This window comes from Colius striatus, chromosome 2, assembly GCF_028858725.1.
Source record: "Colius striatus isolate bColStr4 chromosome 2, bColStr4.1.hap1, whole genome shotgun sequence".
NCBI lineage: Eukaryota > Metazoa > Chordata > Aves > Coliiformes > Coliidae > Colius > Colius striatus.
In genome coordinates this window covers 92,439,612-92,456,011 of record NC_084760.1, presented here as the reverse complement: position 1 = coordinate 92,456,011, position 16,400 = coordinate 92,439,612, and the positions used below count along the sequence as shown (strand labels likewise).

Below are 16,400 nucleotides of genomic sequence, written 5' to 3'. Positions count from 1 at the left end.
TCATCTAGTCCAATCCCTGCTAAAGTAGGTTCATCTACATCAGATGGGTCTTGAAAATTTCCAGAGAAGGAGACTCCACACCCTCCCTGGGCAGCCTGTGCCAGGGCTCCCTCATCTGAACAGGAAAGAAGTTTTTCCTTGTGTTTAAGCAGAATTGTTCATGTTCCAGCTTAAATCCATTACCCATTGTCCTTGTCGCTGGACACTACAGAAAAAAGTGATGCCTCATCCTCTTGACATCTACCCTTTGGGTACTTGTAAGTGTTAATGAGGTCCTTTAAAATTCAGTGATGTCTCTGTAGCTGTGTAAGCTGTAGCAGTAGATATCCAGCTCCAGGCTTTGTGGCTGCACAACCCTCCAACAGCGTAAAGCCCAATCTCAGAAGAAAGGAAAGGAGTTCTAAACCATCTTCATCTGAATTTTTAAAGCACCAGTCCTCAAGGCTGGCTTTCAGCACATTGAACACATACAATCACTTTCCATGTGCAAATAGGCGTGTCTGCAAAAACACTGCTTTCCCTTGCTCCTTGTTAAAAGTGTATTATAAAAGGGGGAAGCAAAAAAGCAAACAACGTGGGAGCAGTGCAAGGCAGCGCCTGCCATCCCAGCCACGCCAGCTGCGGCTTCTGCCAGCTCCCTGCCCACGGCTCTCGGCACATCTCAGGTACATATTTACACTTCTGTGCCTCCTCCCTTCAGGGCTATTGGAGCACTTAGGGCAGCCTCTGGCTCCACCTGAGCCTGCTACCTGCCTGTATTCACCTCCTTTTGCCCAGGAGGCAAAGACGGAGCCGCAGTGGGAGGGTGGGCAGCATGTCCAGGGTAGCGGCCAGGCTGTGCCAAGAAAGAGCATCTGCAGAAGGGCTCGGATCCTACAGGAATGCCATCAAGTATTTGAAGCAGGACTATGAAGCCCTGAGGCAGCAGTGCCTGCAGACTGGAACCCTCTTCAAGGATGGGGAGTTCCCAGCCTGTCCTTCTGCGCTGGGCTACCGGGACCTGGGACCATACTCCTTCAAAACCCAGGGGATAATCTGGAAGCGCCCCACGGTAAGAGTGCTTTGTAACTGCCTGTTCTGCTGAGTTCTGATCTAATCAGAGACAACCTGAACAGCCATGCTAAATCAGTGGGGAGCCTGAATATCCACTGTTCTTGTGTGATTTCGGTTTTTCTCCCAGCTTGCTTTACCTCCATGGTTAGCAGAAGCAAGTTGAAAAGGGGGTAGGAAAAATAGTCAACGTCTTCTAAGCCCCTTATAAAGCAAGGAATCCTGTAACTGCTTCATGGAAACCTGCTTCTTCCCTGTCCATCCCAGTGCCATGGAGCTACAAGTCTAGGGTACAATCCAGAGAGGGATGCAAAAGCCTCACGTCTATCCAGCCAGACCACAGGGCACCCCAGGAGCCATCCGTCATCAACTGTAATGGAGACATCCCAACAAATTCTTGCTACAGTACACCGTAGGAAATCAGTCTAATACTTGAACAAAATCCTTTGCTTCACTCCAAGCTACTTGTAACAGTTAAAAACCAACTGACTGGAACTGTTGTTACCCAAATACATACATCCTATAAATAGCCTTTCAGTTAAAAAAATGTAATGTTCATTGGGAAAGATTAGATGCTGATTTTTTTCTTTTAAACCACAAAATCAAGGCTTCAGAGATTTTTTTTTGTCTGCTTTCATTTATCAGCCATTAGTTTCTGTCTTTACTTTGCTCCATCTTTGTCATTTTGCCCCTCATTGCAAAGTTAGGAGAAGACAAAAAACAGGTGAAACAAAGAATACACTTCAAACAACTTACCTTCCACTCTGGGGGAATGAAGAATTAGAGGAAGATAAGATTTTTGTTATTTTTTCATCTGAAAAATGAGAAGCAGAAACTTGCAGGTTTAATAAGTCCAAATGTCTCACCTGGCCATTCAATTTGTCCATCAGCACCTCACTCTGGCACCTTGATGTTTCAGCAAGAAGTATCATAGATATGCCACTTGACTTTGCCTACCCTGGGAGAAGATCAGCCTTAGAAAGTTCACTAAATTAGACTTGGGCTCTTCATGCAAGAACAACATTGTGCCCACTGCAGGCAGAGACATAGTCACAAGCATCATGGGGTAAGGAATGACTGAGAGATGAGATCCAACAGGGTTCAATGTCCCAGCCCTGCCTGCCAGAGACCTGCCCGCATTGGACCCTCTGCCCCCAGCAGACACACAAGCATTTTGTGGATGCTTAATCCACAAGTACTGGGACCCACTGGCTTATACCTATGCATGAGGCAGAGCCCAACCCCTGCTGCAAGGTGATACAAACTCACTGCCTTGCTCTCCTATGGAGGGACCTGGATCTGACCTACTGTTAAGCACTGTGGATGACTCCTGTCTGAGGTCACAGCCCTGCTTATTTCTTAGACTTTTTCAATGGGCCAACAGGTTTCCAGCTGCAAACTCTGTCCTTGATTGCAGGATCACTCTTCACTTATATGCCTGCATCTGAACCTGGCAGAAGGACCCAGTAGGCAATCTGGGGGAGACCTGCTGGAGAAATTCCCCCTGCAAATTAAATACTCACTGCTAAGGTTATTCCCCTGCCAGTTTATGAATGCTGGGATACAGACAGCAAGTGTCAGACAATCTACCATCAATGACTTATTTTCTGATTCAACAGTGCGTTTATAGAAAGTAAAAAAGAAAAAAGGTGGAAATGCAGTTGAGTGAAAAGTGTAGGTGGCACTTGGCAGTGACTCAGAAAGGACAGGTCTAGGTGAGTAATAAGTCATACATAGCTGCCTGTCACCAGGTGCACGACTTCAGAGGGAGGAGAAATAAACTGACACAAACCATTTTCTATGTGGTAGGTAACCTACCCTGACTTGTATCCACCAAGATAGCCACGAGGTAGCTGATGAGCTGGACAACCACAGAAGCAGAAATAATATAGCTGAGATCACACCTATTGTGAGAGGGAATTCACAAACTGGCTCTTCATCACACACACACACACACACACACACACAACACAAGAAGTCCTGAGTTGTTCCTGACTCCATGGGATGCTCAGAGCTGACAACTGCTGATCCCTGGGAGGAGTTGGTGAAAGCCTAAGACTTCCTCAACTCTGCTTGCCAAGTTAGGCTTCCTAGAAACCACACATTCCTGCCATACAGAAGCTCATGCAAAATGCTTGGAAGGGAAGGCTTTTGTCTCTGGAAAGGTAGTATTAACTTCCTAATACAGGGCATGAATTGCTGGATGGCTCCCAGCTGTGAGAGGAGGGACAGTCATTGCCATAACCTACTTGGCTGGCTCCAAAAGACCAGGAATAAAGCAAGAGCTGGGGGAGTCACTAATAAAATCTTTTGTGTGGTTGCACTTCCAGGAAGTGGGGTTGGGATGGGAGAACCTCTTCCATGTTGGTGGTAGTGGAAACTCAGCACAACTCCAGTACCAGCGCCAGCAGTGAGAGTCACAAGCTCATTTGCACTGCTTGAGTCAAAACCACAATAAGATAACATAAAATGTTAAACACTGAGGTTGAGTTTTCACCTCTGTCCCCACAGTAGCCAACGTTCTCAGTAATATCAAGCAAAAGGCTTCAAGATTTGCCTCAAAAAAATACACGGCAGTCTTAAATTTAATAAGGCAGCGTTGTTCTGGCACAAGTTAGTCAGATGTAGGACAAAGGATATGTTTTTTAAGAGATGTTGAAAGTGTTTAGTATTTTTTGAAAGCTGAAACAAGAAAAGAGAACTTTGCATATCAGAAAAGGTGATGCATACTTTGAAAACGTGTCTTTTCAGGAGCTGTGTGCCAACCCTCAGTTTATAATTGGAGGAGCTACTCGAACAGATGTCTGCCAAGGAGAGTTGGGTATGTACAGAGCTTCTGAATTTTATTTTGGAAGAATTTAAAAAGAAAGCAGCTTCATTTAAAAATTCCACATACACAGACCATTTTACTGTCTATCTCCCAGACGTAGCATGGAGAGAGGCAGGTATCTAAGAAGGGGACTCACGCACTAGCATTGCTGCCTGATACAGGGTATATATGGTCTTGTAAGAGGTATGTTAAACCTGGGAGACACCAAGCTGTCTCCTGGTCATAGGAAGCTAATTATCTCTTTGTGGAGCAGAAGGCTGGCTTGTTTTTCATCTCCTGAGATAGAGCTGGACACCAATCTAATCATGAGCACACTTGCCCTGATATAAAAAAGTAAGCTTCATGCCCATCCCAGCAAAAGTGACTCGGATCAAGAGACACCACAGAAGTTTCGCCCTGTAGCTTGTCATTGGGGATTTTTATTTGAGAGGCAGAGAAAGTTCCAGCCTCAATTTCACACAAAAACACAGAACAATCAAGGAGCAGAGCAGGAACTGGTTTAGCACAGGGTCTGGGGCTGTGACCTGACATTTCATGCCAAGCAGGGTGGCCCACCCACTTACAGGCATGAGTTAGGAACAAGGACTGCATCGTAAAAAATTAACAGAGCATGTAAAGTTCATAATACCATCCACAACAAGCAAATTGTTCCAAGCCCTTCATGCTGAGTGCTCCTTCTGCTTATACAGCATTTGGTGTAGAGCTGTGGGCAGAGACAGAAGCAACTGGGCATTGGCCATGCTGTGCAAATGCAGCCAAAAAAGACAGTTTTGCTCAGCTCCCCATATTATGCCCTGATGCTGATAAGATGTCTTTCAGACAGCACTTATCCTCTCCTGGAGATCCATCATAGGAAAACTTTCTTACTGCTAGCTATTGTCTAAATGGAGCTCCTATGCAAGCAGCCAGAAGGGAGCTGTAAGAGGGCTTTATTCCCCCTCCGAATAGCTGCTGCAGCAGCCGCCTTCCCTGCCTCCTTGCTGATAAGATCCAGCTCCAGAAGACAGCAGCAGCAACCTCTCTTGACTACACAGAGAAGTGAGAAGGCTGAAACTCTTGTAATGAGAATTTGATAGATTAGACAGAGAGAAATCAGCCTTTCTTCCTCTTGTGCTGCTTACTGCAGTAGTCCTGACCTTACTGGTCTTCTAGCCCATCCATTGTGCAAATGAGATTCAAACAATTTCTGCAAGTCATTGGCAATAAATAAGACCAATGCTTGTCCTGTAAACACAGCACCATTAAAGCAATTGCTAAAAAATTCCCCAGTGTGTGGGCCTGTGCTCCAAATGCTAAAAATAAGATGCCCAATCATATACTTGCTCCAGGATATTTATTCAGCAGATGCTGGAACAGAGTATGGGGAAATCACTGTATTTTAGGAGAATGGTTCAGATAAGTAATAAAAGCGACATTTCTTGTCACCTCCAATTTGGGAAGTTTCTATAATAGCATTAAAAAAAAGAGAAAGATCATATGCCTAAAGTAAAGCCTTATTTTCCTTGACAGTTTACAAGCTAAAGGACTGAAGAATATTGCCTGGTCTTAACTAGAAGAGGTCAATGTATTATTTGTGTTGGGCCAAGAAACTGAATGCAAATGCCCTGAGCCCCTTTTTATTTCTGTCACATCCTGAGTGTCTCTGTGGAGTCCTAGTCCTTTGTGCTAAATAGGCTTTCATTAGAGAGCCAAAATCCATCAAACAGTGGTAAGAACAGAACTGAACCCAAAAGCCTCCTGTGAATCTGGGGATGGTGCCTGGCTCCAGGCTTTCCCAAGCCAGCCTTCAGTGGACAATATCCCAAGTGCTGGTCCTGAAAGCTACCCCTAAACCCAAGAGGGAAGCCCCCCAACTCTGATTTTGCTTTTGTTAGGAACTTCATTTTTTCCTCTCTCTCTCTAAAAAACATAAAATAATCAAAGATGATCCAATCTATTGTTTACAATTGCTTTTACATGCACTGGCTCTTCATCAAACTTCAGAATATAGGCTTAGGACTTCCCTTCTAGCGTTCAGGTATTTGCTTTACATCTCTGAGGCATACTACACTTTTTTGGTATTTGATCCAATACCTTGGATATCAAAGCCCATGTTGCTAAAGCCCTCATGTAAAACGCTTCTGTTGAAACAGCCCCTGATTACATATTTACATAAGCCATGTATGTGACCTGTTAACAAGTCCTTTAGGGAAATAGAGCCTATTTTTAATAATCTTCTCTGACACGTTTCTTTTCTTTTAAAAATAACACTGCAGGTCTGGATTTATATGAACAAAAGGAACAAGAAAACCCAGAGTTAGTCTCACTCCATTAAACTTATTTATTTAACAACAGTGTAAGCCAGATGAATATCAGCTTGGGAAGTTTGATGTGAACTTGAAAGACTTGAAATATTTTAAATGTTCTTTGAACCATATCTTTTTGATAGCCTAGTAACAACTTGAAATGCAGTCACATAGTCTCAGTTATTAAAGGTGACTCGGGAAGTTTTCTTGTGGCTATCTGAATAAGTTAATCCCTGAACAGTTTGCAGAAGTTCTTAAGAAACAGGTGGCACACATTTAATTTCAATAATATAAAACATATTCACCCCCTCCCAGTTTAATATTAGCTTTCCAGATCCACACCATTTATATTCATGGGGAGCCTTTTGTTCCAAAGGCTCAGAGGATACTCCAGATACTGCAGCTCTCTTGGCCTGGGCTGTAAGCGGGAGAAGTCCCCCGAAGCAAACACAGACGCACCAGCTCACCCCAGCTTAGGAGCCCACTCCACACGTACTTTGTGCATATCTTGTTCTAGGGGAAGATTTGAGAATATTATGGGTAGGAGGCTGGAGAACAAACCAAAGCCTGACAGCTCTGAGATAGATCTGATACCTGTTGAGAGAGCTCCTGCAGGCAGGAGCTTGCTTAGCAGTTCTGAGTTTGTTCACTTATTTGCTACAGACATTAATATATGACCCTTCTGATTTTCAGTCTCCTGGGCCCAGGAATATTTGGAAATCCTTGTTCTAGCATATATATTCCCTAATATATTCTATAGATCTCAAAAAATGTGTTCACCGACAACTCTGAGACCCCACAGAGAAGAAAGCCTGTTCCCTTGCTGGGTGCTCCTTTACCTCTCTGTACACAGCTGCAGAGCTTAACTCATTTCCATAGAAAACTTTAGAAAGCCTTCTTTAGAAATCTCAAAGCAGGAACAGCCTGCACTGCTAGAAATTATAAAGCTAGAAGGTCAATGCTTCCTTGATGTCTGGTAAGTGGCCTCAGGTACTATGAGCTCTGAAGAAGGGCTTCCAGCAGAGACTAAAGGTGAGAGTCAAATCTGCTTGACAAACCAGGATGCAAGAACCACAGCATTGTATTTGGATCCCTTCTGAACACCAGACATTGCCGAAATAGCAACAACTCAGAGTACAGTCAGGACAGAAATGCTTCTATACAGCTGAATCTTGGAATCAGACACTTGGACTTTTGGCTTAAACTGACCATTGCTAGGTCAATGAAGGGTTTAGATGCTCTGAGTCTAGATGCTTTGATGGTAGCTAAACAGAAACTGAGCACAGCTCTGTAGCAACTGAAGCTAATCAAATTTCTCATTTATTTTATGACCTCTGAGAGTGCAGTGCACTTGGGTAGACATCAGTAGAGAGGAGTCACTCAGCTCCCAGGTCACCAAGGATTCAGTATTCTCTGCAGCAATTTGATTACCTCTGTAAACCAGGAGTTGTCTGTGTAGCACTGAGAGCACAAGCCATCTCAGTACCTCGGTGAGCAGCAAGTCATTTTATTTCAAGTGCACTAACAGTCAAAGTAATTCTCAAAGATCATATGTGTGTATAGAGAGATATATATATACATATATGAGACACACACAGAGCTAGGCACAGCTAGGTTTCACATTTATCCTTTCCACTGCAAACTCAAAGTCAGAATTGCCTTTTTTCTTTTTATTTAATTTGAAATAAGAGAATTGCACTTTACCGACATTACAAATGACTTCAGATCCAGGAATCAAGCTGGTTTCTTTTTAGCACATTTCAGCAGCAGCAGCAAACACTGTAATTGGCACTTGTCTTAAAGTTTTATTCATGAAATACGAGGCCAAGCAGGAAGCAGTGTATGTTGCCGTAGGTGACTTAGCCTTGCAGGGCTAATGCTGAGAAGACTTGAAAAACTTCATTTTTATAAGATAAAAGTCTACAACTTCAAATTCATATAGTGAGTAGAAATGCTTTTTGATATCGTCATGTTTTTTCTGACTACAGCTGTATTGGAAATATGTTCTAATTAAATATGTAATTCATTGACCAATTGACCTTGTTTCCTCTTCCTCCAAAAAGCACTTTCTATGAAGGGAATTGAATAGTTTCCTAACTGTTTGAAATATGACTTATAGCCTGCAGTTGTATCAGGACAAATTTGAGTGGTCCTACCTAAGCTGCTTTTCTAAAGTGCTGTTGCACTACCCTGAAGGCACAACCACAAACAAAACTCTGAAATTTACTGCCAGCAAGCTGATGCTGAACTTTGCAAAAAGGAACATGTGCTGCCAACTTATACTATTTTAGAACTATTAATATATTATCCAGTAGGGCTGAGAAACCTTATTAATAGTCCAGGATTACATTATGGTATGCAAGAAGATAAGAGACATTCTGTGCAGTTTAGGCTCCATACTAGAAGCTTCTTGGTATGGATAAATTCCTGCATTCTCTTTAATTTGTCTTAAAACCAATATCACAGGATCCTGAATGTAATGCATCGCTTGGATATAAAGCTGGCCTTAAATCATCTGCATCTAGGCACCCCATACAAATCTTCCTTTTTATCAAGTTACTGCACAGTAGCCAATATCCATTTGATTCCTTTCAGAGGTCATGGTTGATACTTGTTCAGTCACAAGCTTAGCCAAAGATAGTAGGCCTCCAAGTAAGGTTTAGAGATTGGTCTCTGCGTTGCTCGGGGCAGACATAGCTATTTTTAAGGCCAAGTTCACACCACGATTCTTCCAACAGAATTGTTTCCACGCATGCTTTGAACAGACCTGCCCCTAATGCTTCCTTGGGAGGTTAGATTGCATGGTGTGTTTATGGAAGGCAGAAGTGCCAATGCCACTTGGTCTCCCAGATGCTAGGAAGTTCACTCATACGGTAAGATAGCTGTAAAGGATTTCACACTGCATTTGGCATCTTATGGGGTCGAGATTCTGAAATTGTTTAGTTCCAAGTCAGAGAACTAAATAATGCATTTAGGGAAACCCCTCTCATTTCACTGATTCTTCTGCCTAACTGTGCATCAAACACACATCAACCGCAGCAAAGCCCAGAGTAGTTTCCCTTTCACTAGCTGTAAAAGTGTGTCCTGGACTGGGAAGAGAAAACCCTCCCAGATGTTGCACACTGGGAGAGCACCATCTTGTCACTGCTGCAGACCTTCTCTGATCTTACTAGAAATGGAAGGACATAATAGGAATATCAGGACCCTTGTCCTGCAGTCTTCTCAGAAATAGTCTTCTGTACTTCATAACATGCTAGGAAGAGCCAGGGCAGCAACAAATTCTGGGGCACTTGAGAAAATTAAGGCTTCAGTTCTAACTTTATAAGGCTTTTCTTCTTCCTCCTCTGAAGAGCTGTTTCCCAGACCCATCACCATTATTGGTACCTCTCCAAGCAGAAGCAGAAATTGTGACAGCATAAGGCATGCATTTATACCAAGGAAGGCCTCAAAGAAACAGATGCATCTGTATTTTCTAATGAGAGAACATTCTGAAAACCTTCCCCCCCTCCCTCCTTGCGCTCTCCTAATTTTGCTTATTTTATAAATAAGAACCTAAGGCTAGGAAGAACCTTCCAGGCCAGCGAGTCAAGCCTTCTCCCTCAGAATGCAAAATCATTTGTAAGATAATTAAGTTGAAGATGTGCTTGAGAAGGTTTTTGCTCATAATAGTTCCAGAGGCTGAGGCTTTCAGACTCTTTTCTATATGCACAGCAGCAACATTTTCCTGTTTCCAGTTTAGACACTTCACAACTCTTTTAATTTATGTTTTCTTCTGTGTAGGAAACCTTACCTTTCAAGTAAGAGCTCTTGGCTCAAACAGTTTTTCTGCAAAGTAGCATTTAACCTGCCTTATGCTTCCTCTTCCAACTTATCTTGTGTAGGATGAACAGGACATTTTTTTTTAACTTCTTCTCACACAGGTAATCCAGACATTTTCTACCCCCTTCCAACCTGAATGTTCCTTCCTAAATGTGGCAGCCAAGTTAATGCAGAGCAGTCCTGGGGGAAAGGCTTATGCAGTAGCTCATATACTAACACTAGGTCCTCCTTATTGGGAATGCCTGGGTTGGACATCCCAGATCATGCTTTTGCACCCATAATCCAATGAGCCATTTCAGGTGATTACAGGTCATCACATCAGGGGCACTTCTTTACAGGTGGTATAAGCTCATATAAGCTCAGGTGAGCTTCAGCTCATATAAGGCATCTGGGTACTTCCCCGTGGGATATAGGCAGCAGATAGCATGCAGCATTGGCCACTTTCCTGTATCTTACCTTTACAGTTATAGTCACCATGACATGAAATCATAAAGCACAAGTCTAGGCGGACCTGCTTCTGCAGGGGGATTGGACTAGATGATCTCTAAAGGTCCCTTCCAATCTCTACTATTCTGTGATTCTAAGTCAACATAAAGAGTTAACTGCTGCTCTGATATGAAGTCATGCTACAGATTGAAGTATTTCCTTGGTTTGTCTGTTAGCTTATTTCCACTGAAGCAAGATCTATTAAGCTAGTTCCTTCTGCAGAATATGCACCTGCACAAAGGAACTACATCTTGGCTCAGATAATCCACAGGGAACCAGGAAAATGTTACTCTCTTCAGAGCAGTTTTGTTTTCCCAGTCATTCTGCACCTCAGAAATAACAAACAATCACAGAATCGCTGTTTGCAATATGCAAATACTATAAGAAACCCACAAATTACTGAGCTTCCCAGGGGCACCACCTTTGTTGTGATAGAAGCTTCTACTTACCCACTCTCCAGTCCACAACAAGCAGATAATCAACTCAGGAGACAGCTCCAGCTGTGAAACACACAGCCTCCAGAGAGGGCTGGGAATATCCAACCTTCCCAGGATGATAAGTGGGCCAGAGAAAGGACTCTCCTCCTTGCAGAGTTGTCAGGAAACTTCAGCTTCCATTAGACTCATTAACAAATGTGTAGTGCTGGTTCAAATCCAGACCTTCAAAGAAAGGGCTAAGAAGGAATGGCCACCCAAATATTCCTACTATGCATCAAATATTCTCTAAAAGATAGGAAAGGAAGTACCACCACACTTCTATCAGCTCAGGGTTTTTACCCTCTTCTGGACACCTTTTAAGCCTCTCCCAGGTGCCTTGGCTTAGGTCTAGTTGAAATACTGCAGGTCATTAACTCTGTACTACCCAGCCAGGCTTTGCAATTCGCATACCCCAAATGTTTTCTCTCACTGGCTATATTCTCTGTCTCTCGAGGGCATTAACAAGCTTAGATAAGACAGTCTGCTTTCACAGCTTCATTAAAAAAATCAAAAAGCAAAGCCCAAAGTAGATCATTGAAACTGCCACCACAATCAGTCTCCAAGGCCCCAAGATACTTAATGTGGTCTGGGTGAGTAAAAAATGATCAAAAGAGAGAAATAACACAACAAGAATGGATTGCTGAACCGATACTCAGTCTGGCAGGACCTTGTAAAACACTTAATGCTGCATTTTACTCTAGGTGGAAGCATGCCACAATGGTGCAAGGATCAAATCAGCAATCCCCTATAATTAACTTTTCTGCCTATGTGTTTTTAGGTGATTGCTGGCTCCTAGCTGCCATTGCATCTCTCACTTTGAATCCAGATGTTCTGTTCCGTGTTGTTCCCAAGGCTCAGAGTTTCCAGGAGGGCTATGCTGGGATCTTTCATTTCCAGGTACAGGATCAGGTTATTGAGAATAAAAAAGAAAAATGCTAGTGTTTAGCTAAAAGCAGCTTTTTTGGGGAGTGTTTTTCACAGGCTAAATATTTAAGAATTACAGTGTGTAAGTGAAATTGTTGGGGGAGAGCGAAAGAAAAAGAGAGTTAAATAATGTTAAATGACACATACTCACTGGCTAGGTTCTGCTGTCTTAAAGCTGATAAGGCTCTGGTGAGTTATACAGGTTTTGTGAACTGAGTCAAACCATCACACTGCATGAGTCAAGCCATCCTCTATCACTGCCCACTGTCAGGGGTGAATTCAGGCTGCTGCGGTTTCTCCTCCTTCCCTTCCCTCCCTGTGGCTTTGCCTGGATCTCCATGCCTGCAGATCCAGTGTGTTAGGACTGAGCCAACCTAGAAGTTGCACTCCAATGTGAGCAGTATGGATTCACCCTGCAAAGCCAAAGGAGGTGTTTTGGTGAGGATGGGTGTTACAGAGCATCCATCTGTCCCTTCCACCAGCTCATCTCAGCAGAGGGGTTATTGTGTGAATTACCTTCTTTCCTTACAGAATAGTGAATGTTTCCTTTCTGGACTAAATGTTTCTAGTGTTTAGGCAAACAATAGCATTAGCTATGTTTCACACATTTTCCAGTATTTTCAGAAGACATTAGCATTATTGAGTGCATTATATTATGAGCATTACTCCCCTTCGGGTGACCCCTCCTTGCAGCATTTTTACAGGCCAATTGTATCTTTTATTTTCCCCAGAGGTTTGGGACAAGAAAATATATGTTAGAGTATTCTATCTACACACTGGCTTTCTGTACTCTCCACCATCTAAGCTCTGCATAGAGCAGAGACGGTGTTCTAGATGTTATGTGCAACAAGGTGCTGTTGCTAACAGCAAAATTTAGTGTAGCATTAAGAAAACTGATCAGTGCTTCACAGAGTTGGGAAAAGTTTGCCTCTGTTACAAGGAAGAGAAATACAAGATGGGAATGACTTACCCAGGAGGAACAGATGACAGATGAAGGGGTAGGAAGATGGTAGTGTGGAGCTATTGTGCGCACACCAGCCCTGATAATGTTTTCCTTTTTCCTTTTCCCCAGTTCTGGCAGTACGGGGAGTGGGTGGATGTCGTGGTGGATGACAGGCTGCCCACCAAGGACGGGAAGCTGGTCTTTGTGCACTCGGAGGAAGGCAACGAGTTCTGGAGCGCACTGCTAGAGAAGGCCTACGCCAAGTACGGTAGCTAAGTGGGAGGCGGTGCTCCTGGGTGTGCGGAAGCTGACTGACTGCCCAGGCGGTTGTGGCTTTAGGCACAATGAACTTCATTCAAATGCAACCTCCCTTCCACCCATTATTTGCATTTTCCTCTAGGTCCCTAGAGGTTATTGGCAACTGTTTGTTTCAAGGGGCTTTAATTCTAGTGCTCCAGGTCACTCTGATGGTCACATGGAGTGAGGGATACTAAATTACAAACCCCTCTCTCTGCAGTGCCAGTGCTTACAGGTGGAGATGGCCACCTCTGCAGCTCTTGTCCTCTCTCCCACAGATTGAACGGCTCTTACGAAGCTCTCACAGGAGGGTCCACTATAGAGGGCTTTGAGGATTTTACTGGAGGCATCTCTGAGTCCTATGAGCTGCGGAAGGCTCCTTCAAATCTGTACCAAATCATCCAGAAGGCTCTGAGAGCTGGGTCGCTGCTTGGCTGTTCCATCGATGTAAGAGACTGCCGCTGCTTTAGTCTCTTTTCTCCTCTTCTCCAGGCTCTGGTCCATACTGTAACAAAAGCTCAGACTGATGTCAGACATAGGTAGGAAGGTCTGAAGTAAAAGCAAACTACATTCTATGGATTTCAGTTATAAAAACTTTGGATGAGGTTCTAAATAACCAACTCTACTCCTGTCTCTCTTTTTACAAGACAACCTGTGATACTAGTTAGAGCCATGAACTGGGGACTGGTCCTCTCAAGCTCTGTTTTTTTTCTCTGATTATCTTTTCTCAGTCAAATTCTGTGTAATTTCAGCTCCAAACACTTGACTGCCAGAGACAAACTCTTTGAGACACTTAGTTGTAGCCCGTAGTCTGATTTTGGCTTTTGTTTTCAGTCCAAAAGTTTATTGACACCTGTAATACAAACTCTCTCAAGTTACAGGTGATGTTTGTACATGTTTTGGAAATTTGACACCTTTCACATCCTGTTTCATGATCTTATTTGAAATCCTGGTTCACGACATAAAGGATTATCAGGTACTGGATCTCAACTGAGGCGGGCTAGAGCTTAGCTCACATGAAAATATCTTTGCAAGTGACTGGATCTGTTACATGGGCTGGGAATTGGATTTAGATTTAGATTTCGTTGTACATTCTTGAATTTCTGCTGTGCTAGGACTGCATATTTAGGGGCATGAAACCACGAAGGCGAACTTTTGCTGTGGATCTCACCTCTAATACACTTTGCATCAAGAATATTGATATTCCTTGTGCATACCACTTTGGATATCTTCCCCCATGTTAATTTGCTCATGAAAGCTAAGCTCAAGTAGAATATATAGTCCTAAATATGTATCCTTTTATTGCCCCAGATAACTACTTCGTCTGAAATAGAAGCAATCACAAGTCTGAAGCTGATAAAGGGACATGCTTACTCTGTCACTGGAGCAGAAGAGGTAAGCCGGGCTCTCCAGGGCCATCATACAAACCAGCTTGGGGTTGCAATACTGTAGTGCCTTCAACTTTATGATATCTTCCTCTGACTGGCCAAATAAAAATGTTGCTCACTTATGCACCTTCCTACAGAAAAAAAAAAAGAAAAAAAGGAAAAAAGGAATCTCTCTGTGGTACTTACCCAGGTCAGAAGCTCCGTACTGGTAGTTATTACATAGAGTATACTGTGCAGTCTGCAACTTGTACCCACAGACTGGAATACAAAATATAAAGGTGGGACAGGCTGTTACTGAGATGGAAGGTACAGAAAGGAGAAACAGAAGAGGAGGCAGCTGTTTTGCTATGTGTTTGTACTGCATGAGCTGCGAGCATGTACTAGTAGAGCCTGTCAGCACTAATGGGAAAGGAATAGAAGCCTCTTTCATGAACTCTTCAGTTAGTCTCACCTTTACCGTAAGTCCTAGATATCCCTGCTTCTCTGAAGCTGGAGTCATTACAGAAATGTCCATGCTCAGTAACCTCTTTCCAGCCTTGCTGAGTTATGCAACGTCTCCTGCTCTCGAGGACATAGATATTCTGCTGTTGTATAGCTGATGTTTTCCTTGCAGGTTGCTGTCATTATATTGAAATGGTGAGTGCTACAGCTAATGGCTCACTTGGTGGCATAGGATAACATAAAATAAGGGTGGAAGCCATGTAGGTGTCTTTTACCTATTGCAAATTGTAATGGTCTGCATCACTCAAGTACAAATTGTGTTTTATCTTGTCTGAAAAGCAATTGCCCTGTGATGATTGGAATAATAGAAGTGCTCAGGCTCTGTTTGTTGTGGATTTTTTAGGTATATTACCGAGGACGGCCAGAAAAACTAGTGAGGCTTAGAAATCCCTGGGGTTCAGTGGAATGGACTGGAGCTTGGAGTGATAAGTAGGTTTTTATATGCCCCTGCTTCTCTCTCTTTAGTGTATTTTGGTATCTTTTAAAAATTAAATTGAGACTGTGCAGTTAATCCAATCACAATGCATGTTTAAGAGAGATGCTAAATCATTTGGAATAAAACACTACTAATTTATTAGCAAGGTTAGATATTGATCCACTTTGGCCAGCAGCAGACATTCTTCCCTGACTCAGGCAAAGCTTTCTAATAAGAGAGAACAGGCCACATTTTAATTGAGAGCAGCCCAATGCAAGCTATGTCCACATCATTTTGCAAGATTACTTTTCTGAGATTCACCCTATTGATGCTGCCAGGACCTCAGTAGAACATGCAAACCAATCCCATTCCTGGGCATTAAAACAGGGACAAACCATTGTGCCTCTGCTTAAACCCTAAGGTTGCTTGTCTCTAAATCAAACTGATATTTGTTATCTACTGGAGAATTTTGAAAAAAATGGGGAGCTTGACTAAGCCGAGGACCCAGAAGTTTGAAAATCTCTCAGAAACTCTCTGGCCTTCAACTATCTTGCAATCTCAGGGGAATGGCAGTAACAAAACCTCTTTAATTTTTAGAATGAAAACATGAAATCTGTTCTTATCTTTATTTGGAGCTGCTTTATGCAGCCCCCAAATGAGGTGCCTCAGATATGCACACGTGCCATATCCTGATTTTATTACACTTGTTCTACCATGGGACAGCCCTGCTGAAGCAGGTGCAGAGCTGCATTGTCACGTGGGAACAGATCATAGCAGAATTCAGCTTGCTTCACATTACCATTAGAATGGGAAAGGGGCAATGCTTTTTTTTCCACGGTACATTTTCTAATTCCATCTTTTTGCTTTCTTGACCCCAACAGCGTAGCTTATATAATTTCCCTAGGGAGTCTATCAGGCATCCCAATAGATCTTACAATGGAGAAGCTCTGCCTGACTTTCATGCTGTGTGCTACTTAATCCAGCCA

General features: G+C 43.0%; 1 protein-coding gene across 1 annotated transcript in view; it reads left to right on the top strand.

Moving 5' to 3' along the window:
• Positions 1–814: 814 nt before the first annotated feature.
• The window catches only part of CAPN8 (calpain 8), a 30,247-nt gene continuing 14,661 nt past the window's right edge, over positions 815–16,400 (top strand). Inside the window, exons 1-7 of the mRNA XM_010197028.2 lie at positions 815–1,051; positions 3,802–3,871; positions 11,725–11,843; positions 12,943–13,076; positions 13,389–13,557; positions 14,422–14,505; positions 15,343–15,428. Of these exons, the coding sequence (XP_010195330.2) occupies positions 815–1,051; positions 3,802–3,871; positions 11,725–11,843; positions 12,943–13,076; positions 13,389–13,557; positions 14,422–14,505; positions 15,343–15,428 (899 nt within the window). The remainder of the gene's footprint in view (positions 1,052–3,801; positions 3,872–11,724; positions 11,844–12,942; positions 13,077–13,388; positions 13,558–14,421; positions 14,506–15,342; positions 15,429–16,400) is intronic.